Here is a 10,000-nt window from a genome sequence, read left to right as displayed (position 1 = left end):
TTTAGTCAGAGCTCTGCTCAGAGTCTCCAGACTCTTATGAGTCTTCACACTGATCTCAGAGCAGTTCCTGGTGTTTTCAGGGCTGGACAGGGATGAGTAACTCTACAGCAGGAGAGAGGAGAAATCCTTCAGCATGGGGAGTGTTATGGTGTCATGCACTGCATTATCACTGATCAGAGAGATGTTCACTGACCTGTAGGAGGTGGAGGTGATCTTCAGTGTGTGAGAGCTGCTCCAGCTCAGTGTTTCTCATCTTTAGCTCAGTGATCTCCTGCTCCAGCTCTTCAATGAGCTCTTGCTCCTCTTTCTCTGCTGCTTTCTGCTGCTCCTCAATCATCTCCAGCACTTCAGTATAAAATCTCTAAGGCAAGAATCATTGTTACTATTGCTCATACTTCAGTGTTTTTAGGGTTTTTCAAAATCCTCACCCAAAATATTAAACTTCATCCTGCACTGTTTACACTAAAATATTCTTCAAATCATGTGTCTTGTTGAGGATAAGTGATATTACCTTACTAAATAGGGTTTTTCATCTCATAATTTGGATTTTTTTTTCACAATTCTGAGTTTATATCTCATAATTTGGATTTGTCTTTTCAGAATTGTGAGTTATTAACTCGGAATTGCAAGTTAAAGTTCGTTCCTGACTGAATAGGTGTTTTTGAACGAATCGGTTAAACGAATGAATCAAAATCAGTGACTAACTCACAAGTCACTTGTCTGCAGAAAGAGTCACTGTAAAATCCCCACCACTAATACACAGACCGACTGTCTGAACAAACAAAGGCAAGCGGAGTGATACAAACAGTGAAGTCCCCTGAACTAAAAGATCTACAATAAACATTGAATTAAAGTTTATTACATAATTTTGATCTCACTTTTCTGACTTCTGCTGAGTGTTTGATGTCTTGGATCTTCTTGATTCTGTCCTGGATCATCTGCTTCACGTCTTTCTGTGTCTTCATCAGTTGAGTCTATAGACAGAGAACAAAACTGGCATATTTATCATAAAGGAGATTTACTGTCTTCTGAGGAAATGTACAATATGTTTTTATAATTAATTCTTTTATTTGATAGGTTCAGGATCAAAATGTATTTCCCCATGACATAATTCCTTTCAAATCAGTTTTGTTAATAACTTCTACCTTCTTCTCTTCACTCTCCTCTTCTAAAGAAACAATGTTGTGGGTCTTGTGTTCTTTCACAGCACACATCAGACACACACACGTCTGATCATCTCTACAGAACAGCTCCAGAGGCCTCTTATGTTTTTGACATATATAGTCCTCCAGATTTTTCACAGCACTTTTTACTTTATAGTGATCTGCGAGCTCTCGGAGTGTGGTATTAATCTTGAGATCAGGCCTTTGGTTGAATGTTTCTTTACAGTATGGACAGTTGCAGGTCTGGCTGTTGTCCCAGCACTTATTCAGACAGGTCTTGCAGAAGTTGTGTCCACATGGAGTGCTGACTGGATCAGTGAACACGTCCAGACATATAGAGCACTGAAGCCCCTCAGTCAGTGGACCACTGAAGGATGACATTGCTGGAAAGAGAAATGATGAAGATAAATCACATACACTACTAGTCTGAAATTTGGACACACTTGATACAGTGGGTATAGAAAAGAATCACCCCCCTTTAAAATAATCACATTTTGTTGCTTTGCAGCCTGAAATAAAGATGGACAGTTTTTGTTTTATCCAGATGTATTTACTCAGTGCAACTTATAACATCCAAGTGAAAGATATAACACCAACATGGCAGAAAAAAAAAACAGAATCACTAAGTTGGAAAAAGGATCACCCTCATCCTAAAAATGACTTGTAAACTCTGTAAAGTGTAGCTAATCACCTTCTCAATGACACACAAAGCCATTCGACTTTCAGCTGTGATCAGCTGTGGTCATTTTGATTAGCTCAGCATGAAAAGAGCTTTCCTGGAGCATTTCAGTCTTTGGTAGTGCAACTGAAGCAAACAATCAACTATGGGTGGCAAGACACTGTCAAAAGATCTCCGGGATAAAGTTGTTGACAAGCACAAGTCAGGAGATGGATACAAATTTTATTAAAAGGCTTTATCAATGCCTAAAAGCACAGTGAAGTCTATTATTAAAAAGTGGTAGGTATTTGGTACAACACAGACCCTCCCTGGATCAGGACGTCAATCCAAACTGGATGAAAGAGCCGGAGGAAAATGAAGATTGTTTAAACAATCTTACCTCAAAAGTGAGGTTTACAGTTACTTATTCTTCAAAGAGCACACAGTCCATTCAGTCTTGTGAGCAACTCTCCACTATAAGTCATTATAATCAGTAATTATGTCCCCACTGGATGCAACAAATGCCTCATTTGTAATGGGTTTTATTGGTTTTGTCTCGTCCTGCTGGGACACGCATCACAGTATGGTGAGGGGCGTAGCATTTCCATCACACGCTTGAGGCATTCGGCCAATCACAACGCACTGGATAGCTGCCCAATCAGAGCACACCTCGCTTTTTCAGACCGATGAGCTTTGTAAAAATCGACGTGTTTCAGAAAGGTGGGGCATAGAGGAGAAACAATAATGTACATTATATGGAAAATAATGTTGTTGTTTTTTTTACCTTAAACTGCATAAACATTACACCAAATAACGATATTTTTAGCAACGTACAGTGGCCGTAAAGTGCAAAGCAAATCACAATTCTGAAAACAAAATAACAAATTACAAACACAATTGCAAGTCTAAAAAACAAAATAACAATTCAGAAAGCACAACAACAAGTCAGAAAACATTTTGGCTTTTTGACGCGATTCGACCCAGGTTCGATCCCACCTTTTGCCGAACTTTTTTTTTTCTCCCTTTTCAAATCTCATATTAGCAATGGATTCTATTTACACTAAGTGAAAATAGCAGTATTTTTTAGCAATATGCCATTTACACTAAGTGCAAATACTTATTTCCACTGTTAAAATAGCAGGATTTCTACTATCAAGTATACTACTTGTTGCAAATAGTGGCAATTATCTGCACTTCAGTATTGTAGTACATTATAAAACAGTATGCAATAATAACGTATTGAGTGTAAATTATAATTTTAATTATTAAATGGATGCCACCTTATTGGTACAATAAAGCCCTCCCTACACCTACCCTAACCCTACCCGATACTTTATTTTTCAACTTTTTGATTATTTCCTTAATTTTTATTGAAAATAAATGCCTTTACGATGTGATACGAGATTTGAAAAGGGAGAAAAAAAAGTTCGGCAAAAGGCGGGATGGAACCCGGTTCGATCGCGTCAAAATACCAGCGACGAGCACTTATCCATCTGCACCACTGAAGCTGATATTTTATGGCCACTTTTAACTAAATGTAAATAGACACTCCGTATTTTTTGATTGACAGATGTCTCGTCCAGTCAGCGGTGGGTAATCCCAAACCAATTGCGCTGTCTCAAACTATACCTACCTTTTCCGGTTCGGATTTGTCATTGTGTTTTCTGACTTGTTATAATGTTTTCTGAATTGTTGTTGTGCTTTCTGAATTGTTATTTTGTTTTTTAGACTTGCATTCGCGTTTGTAATTTGTTATTTTGTTTTCAGAATTGTGATTTGCTTTGCACTTCTCGGCCACCGTAGCAAAGTCATATGACCCCTTTAACTCTTAACAGAGAGTAATGTTAAAGTTCTCTAAATAAGATTTGTTTTCTCTTTTTCAAACTTAATATCAAATCAGATCATGACCATTTAATCAATATTTATATTAAAATGTTAAAATCTTATTGATAGTCGAGGAAACAGTCGAGGAAACTTACTGTGCAGTCTAGACTTGCTGTTGCGAAAAGAAACCAAGTACAAAATACAGGTAATATCTAACTAAAAATAAATACATCTCCACACTATAAACAGATATATTTTATGATCAAGTGTAATTTTAATCTTGTTCAATGTAAATGGGATTTTCAGCTGCAGTGTAGCAGTGTGTTCAAAATGGCCCATAAACCCGAATAATCTCGACCACTTCCATTAGCAACTTGTTCAGGAAAGTCTTTCTGATATTTCTATCACTTACCTGTGAGTATCAGAGCCACAAGGGTCGTTGAAATATTCAGATTTTTAAAGAAGTTGATTGTTTCAGGCGTCTATATTGATGTTAATCAAGTTAGTTTCACTTTCTCTGAATCTCTCACTGAACTCCAGTAATGTCAGAGCTCCTCCTGTATTTATGCTTTTAAATGTGTCTCTGTATTTGGTGTGTTGGATTCACGTGTGTTCGTTTGTATTGAGCCTAATGTTTCTATTAGTTAATGAAGAAGAGGTATCAGCAGAAAAAAATGATTCTGAAATCAGATTAGATCACGCAATCCAAATCTTGGTTTTGATCTGGATCTACAGTACATTTAAGTATCTGTTCTTCAACATGTTTTGCAGGATTCCAGCAGAAGTGTGGATTCAGGTTGGATTTCAGAAACAAAAACTTTAAATGGGTCAAATAATACACCACTGATATCATGTAGTATACATATTTATATGTTGCTCTTGATTTGTTAACCATTACAACTTGATAAAGTAAATAAAGTGCGCATTAGGCTACCTATTAAAACAAAAATTGTCCCCATAATATAATTCCCCAAACAACTGTCAAATTTGTCCATTTTGGTTCCCAATGACTTCTATTGTATGGACAAAAATCTGACTTCTATTGTTTACCATTCTTGAACACAAAAAGTTTCCTTTTGTGTTCCACGGAAGGAAGTCATACAGGTTTGAAACAACATGAAGGTTAGTAAATGATAACTGAATACTCATATTTGGATGAATCCATTTCACAACGATTTCACTTTGTTGGGTGGAGATGGGAGAGAAAAAATCATTTATTGAATATTCTAAAACCGGGTTTCTACAGACATAAATTTAAGTTAAATTTAAGACTTTTTAAGACCTTTTTAATACCACCTTATATGAAATTTAAGACCTAAACCTGTAATGGAAATACACATTTTATTACATGTAATTTTTCATTTGTTTAAATAAAAAAGAAAACAAAATATCATTGCTGTAAATGATATTTATTACTACGATATACAGTGAACTTTTCACATCAGCAGACAATATTCCATACAAAGTATCCTTGCAAAATAACTGCATCACTGAGATTTTTGGTGGAGTAAACAATTTATTCTGAAGCCATATTTTCATCAGTGTTCTATTATCTTTTACATACTTAAATCTGCATATTTTTTATTTACCTTTACAAAGGCCTATTTTTAACCTTTTTAGATGTATGCATCATCTTTCATGTCATATTACAATTTATCAATAAATTAAATATACACTATAGGGCTGCTACGAGCCAGATTAAATAATTTACACCGCAAATAACAATAATTACAACTGCAATAAATAATGTTATGAGATTAATGTTTTAAATGAATTTATGAATATACAAATAAGAAATGTTGAGGGGAAAAATGCATACTTTCCACCAAACTGCACAACTAAACTACCAGTAAGTGGCGGTAAGTCACTTAATGAGTGAGGATTGAGTCATTCATTCAACTGATTGAGTGTGTTATCATGCTGGACTTTCGTGGACAGCTGACTCCTAAAGTTTTTGATATTCTTCATATTCTGTGTGGTGGTCAGATAGAAATTAATCTTTTCCAATAAGTTTAAACTGATTTTGACCTTTTATGGGCATTTTTACCTTTTTATAATGGCATTTTTTCTAAAAGTGCCCATTATCTTCTGAGTCAAATTCTTATATTTAATCAGCGAATTAGAATATTAAGACATTTGGGCTGTTACCAAGCAAATTAAATCAGTATATTAAAAAATCATCTTTGCAATTCAGACATAAGCTGCATCTTAAGTGGCATTTAGATGTATTTACACACTGTTTAATGCAGAACATGAATGCATTTAACTTGCAGTTACAAATGCATAAATAATGCATACAACGTTGAATACTGATATTTGAAATGATTTTTAAAAAATGGAAAGGTACTTTAAATGTGAAATTAAAACCGCCAGTAGGTGGCAGTAAGTCACTGTTAATAAGCGAGTAATTGTCCTGGAGTGCCGGTGTCCTGCAGAGTTTAGCTCCAACTTGCCTCAACACACCTGACTGGAAGTTTCTAGTATGCCTAGTAAGAGCTTGATCGTTTGTATTGAGCCTAATGTTTCTATTAGTTAATGAAGAAGAGGTATCAGCAGAAAAAAATGATTCTGAAATCAGATTAGATCACGCAATCCAAATCTTGGTTTTGATCTGGATCTACAGTACATTTAAGTATCTGTTCTTCAACATGTTTTGCAGGATTCCAGCAGAAGTGTGGATTCAGGTTGGATTTCAGAAACAAAAACTTTAAATGGGTCAAATAATACACCACTGATATCATGTAGTATACATATTTATATGTTGCTCTTGATTTGTTAACCATTACAACTTGATAAAGTAAATAAAGTGCGCATTAGGCTACCTATTAAAACAAAAATTGTCCCCATAATATAATTCCCCAAACAACTGTCAAATTTGTCCATTTTGGTTCCCAATGACTTCTATTGTATGGACAAAAATCTGACTTCTATTGTTTACCATTCTTGAACACAAAAAGTTTCCTTTTGTGTTCCACGGAAGGAAGTCATACAGGTTTGAAACAACATGAAGGTTAGTAAATGATAACTGAATACTCATATTTGGATGAATCCATTTCACAACGATTTCACTTTGTTGGGTGGAGATGGGAGAGAAAAAATCATTTATTGAATATTCTAAAACCGGGTTTCTACAGACATAAATTTAAGTTAAATTTAAGACTTTTTAAGACCTTTTTAATACCACCTTATATGAAATTTAAGACCTAAACCTGTAATGGAAATACACATTTTATTACATGTAATTTTTCATTTGTTTAAATAAAAAAGAAAACAAAATATCATTGCTGTAAATGATATTTATTACTACGATATACAGTGAACTTTTCACATCAGCAGACAATATTCCATACAAAATATCCCTGCAAAATAACTGCATCACTGAGATTTTCGGTGGAGTAAACAATTTATTCTGAAGCAATATTTTCATCAGTGTTCTATCATCTTTTACATACTTAAATCTGCATATTTTTTATTTACCTTTACAAAGGCCTATTTTTAACCTTTTTAGATGTATGCATCATCTTTCATGTCATATTACAATTTATCAATAAATTAAATATACACTATAGGGCTGCTACGAGCCAGATTAAATAATTTACACCGCAAATAACAATAATTACAACTGCAATAAATAATGTTATGAGATTAATGTTTTAAATGAATTTATGAATATACAAATAAGAAATGTTGAGGGGAAAAATGCATACTTTCCACCAAACTGCACAACTAAACTACCAGTAAGTGGCGGTAAGTCACTTAATGAGTGAGGATTGAGTCATTCATTCAACTGATTGAGTGTGTTATCATGCTGGACTTTCGTGGACAGCTGACTCCTAAAGTTTTTGATATTCTTCATATTCTGTGTGGTGGTCAGATAGAAATTAATCTTTTCCAATAAGTTTAAACTGATTTTGACCTTTTATGGGCATTTTTACCTTTTTATAATGGCATTTTTTCTAAAAGTGCCCATTATCTTTTGAGTCAAATTCTTATATTTAATCAGCGAATTAGAATATTAAGACATTTGGGCTGTTACCAAGCAAATTAAATCAGTATATAAAAAAATCATCTTTGCAATTCAGACATAAGCTGCATCTTAAGTGGCATTTAGATGTATTTACACACTGTTTAATGCAGAACATGAATGCATTTAACTTGCAGTTACAAATGCATAAATAATGCATACAACGTTGAATACTGATATTTGAAATGATTTTTAAAAAATGGCCAAAGATAAAGGAAAACTTGAAATCGCATCATATGACCCCTTTAATAGTTTCAGACATCCATGCTGTTAATAATGTTAGTTTTACTTTCTCTTAAAGCTCTCACTGAACTACAATGATGTCAGAGTCCAATGTATCTATTATAACTTTCCAGAACAGAGGTTCATAAAAGAAATGTAAGTAAAAAGTCATCTGCTGGAGGGAAATAGACTGTCATACTTTATCCTGGCTTCAAGTTTTATGTAATACAGATAGAACCTTAGTTGTAATTCTTCTAGACCTGGACTTTTCAAAGATTACGTCAGTGTGCCTTCTTCCATCTGAAAAGCAATAAATAAATAGAATAAATATTTTAAAATTAATTCCATAATTATTTAACCTACAATGCCTGAGAAATCTACTATTATGAAAAGCATTTTATGCTCATCTGAAAGCCAGTGCAATGATTTAAGGTATCTATGTTAAGTTTAAATATATTTCGAAGTAACTACAGATTCATAAACACAATATAAAGATGCAAATCACTTTTCTACATTTTAGTCTTGAATTATACAGTATATATGGATAAGAAGCCATTCCTTCACAACACAAGGACTACAACTGTTATCAGACTACGTTTACATGGACATCAGTAATCTAATTATTTACCTTATTCTAAATAAACCAATATTATAATTATGATGTTTACATGAATGGTTTTTAGAATATTCTTTTCATATTCCCGTTTTACATGTTATAGTACATAGTTCGATTAATGGCACACCGCACACATCATTACATCCCCATCCGATGTCCATCCGATGTCCCCTCCGGAATTTCACGTATAAACAGTGGCGGCTCGTGGGTTTTAAGGAGGCACACTAATTGTATTGGTCTGGGATCCCTGCCGATTATTATTATTATTATTTGCTTAACCACTTTAAAAATTTTGGTTGCTTTTAGTCAGAAAACGTAAAGAAAACGACATACATACAGCAAGATAATATAATTTCACTTACCTGGCCTATCACTTGAAGCAAACATCCATCCCTTCTTAAAAGTCTGTGTTAAAAGAGAGCTGCCTGTTGCGCCATTTAATTAAGCCGACTGCTGTAGCCTATATCCAGCTTAGGCTGTTTTCCCTAAATTTGTATATATACTGTTTAAATGACAGCTTGATAAATCTGTTGGCAAATAATCAAATATTCAATATCGCTACTCATAAGTACTTGGTACATTATTAGCGCAACGGCAGACGTTCAAACTAATAGAGAAGGGTCTGGCTGCAGCCTTGCACTTGCACTCTCAGACTTGCACTCTCAGACACTTGCGCTTCCGCTAGCGAAGTCACTTTTAGTTTTTTTTTAGTTTTTTATTTTGTTCTATTTATTGATTACTTTTTGTTCGAATCTCTCAACATTTTACAACAGTAGCCAGGTGGTGAAGACAAGAATAAAGAAACTAACTTACAATGTCACTTGCAATCGACACTTGCACTCTCCGATACCTGCGACTTCACTTGCAATCGACACACCATTGTGCTGGTGATTAAACAATTAAAACTAAATTTATACTAAAACGTACAGGGTCCTGCAAGAAAAAGACAAGACCCGCAAATCCGTGGCCACAGAACAGCAGAATATGAACGCAATGCACAAAGTCTCTTGTTAAGCGTTTTCCTCCTGTAGAAAAACATAAACACTTAAGGCTTAATGTATTAAGATACTGAAACGTGAAGAATCACATGACAAGAAATCTCAATCAATACCCCGGAGGGAGGATTTATTGGGGTGAGGGGTGCTCGTGAGAAAGGTCCAGGTAGGTGCTCCGGTGCCGTGAGTGCTCTCTTCCGTCTTCCCAGTGCAGAGGTGCAGTGCTCCTTTGGGGCTGGTCAGTCACACGCTGCTTTCTGTGGGGAAAATGAGAGGGCGAGTTAGTGCTCAGTCTCATGGAGGAGGTGACTGACCCCCGGGGCCGTCCGGCCCCCCCCCCCCCCCCAAGCGTCGTTCTGGTCCTGTTAACGATATGAGATAGTAGGGGAGAGATAGGGGGTGGGTGGGGAGCTGCCCAGATCAGAGAGAGGCCATCCGCGTTGGCATTCGATGACGTACCTCGAAGTGGAAGTCCTGGAGCGCGAGGAACCATCGGGT

General features: G+C 35.4%; 1 protein-coding gene across 2 annotated transcripts in view; it reads right to left on the bottom strand.

Annotated features, from left to right (window-relative positions):
* LOC107559688 (E3 ubiquitin-protein ligase TRIM39-like) overlaps positions 1-4,157 on the bottom strand; it is a 5,071-nt gene extending 914 nt beyond the window's left edge. For both annotated transcript variants that reach the window (XM_016243582.1, XM_016243584.1), the window contains exons 1-5: positions 4,058-4,157; positions 1,146-1,546; positions 879-974; positions 194-361; positions 1-102 (exon numbers count right to left, since the gene is read on the bottom strand). The exon at positions 1-102 is cut by the window's left edge and continues 37 nt beyond it. In XM_016243582.1, coding sequence (XP_016099068.1) covers positions 1-102; positions 194-361; positions 879-974; positions 1,146-1,544 — 765 coding nt within the window. In that variant the 5' untranslated portion in view covers positions 1,545-1,546; positions 4,058-4,157. The remainder of the gene's footprint in view (positions 103-193; positions 362-878; positions 975-1,145; positions 1,547-4,057) is intronic.
* Positions 4,158-10,000: the final 5,843 nt, after the last annotated feature.

Source organism: Sinocyclocheilus grahami, unplaced genomic scaffold (genome assembly GCF_001515645.1).
Source record: "Sinocyclocheilus grahami isolate Dianchi unplaced genomic scaffold, SAMN03320097.WGS_v1.1 scaffold695.1, whole genome shotgun sequence".
NCBI lineage: Eukaryota > Metazoa > Chordata > Actinopteri > Cypriniformes > Cyprinidae > Sinocyclocheilus > Sinocyclocheilus grahami.
This window is presented reverse-complemented; position numbering and strand designations above follow the sequence as displayed.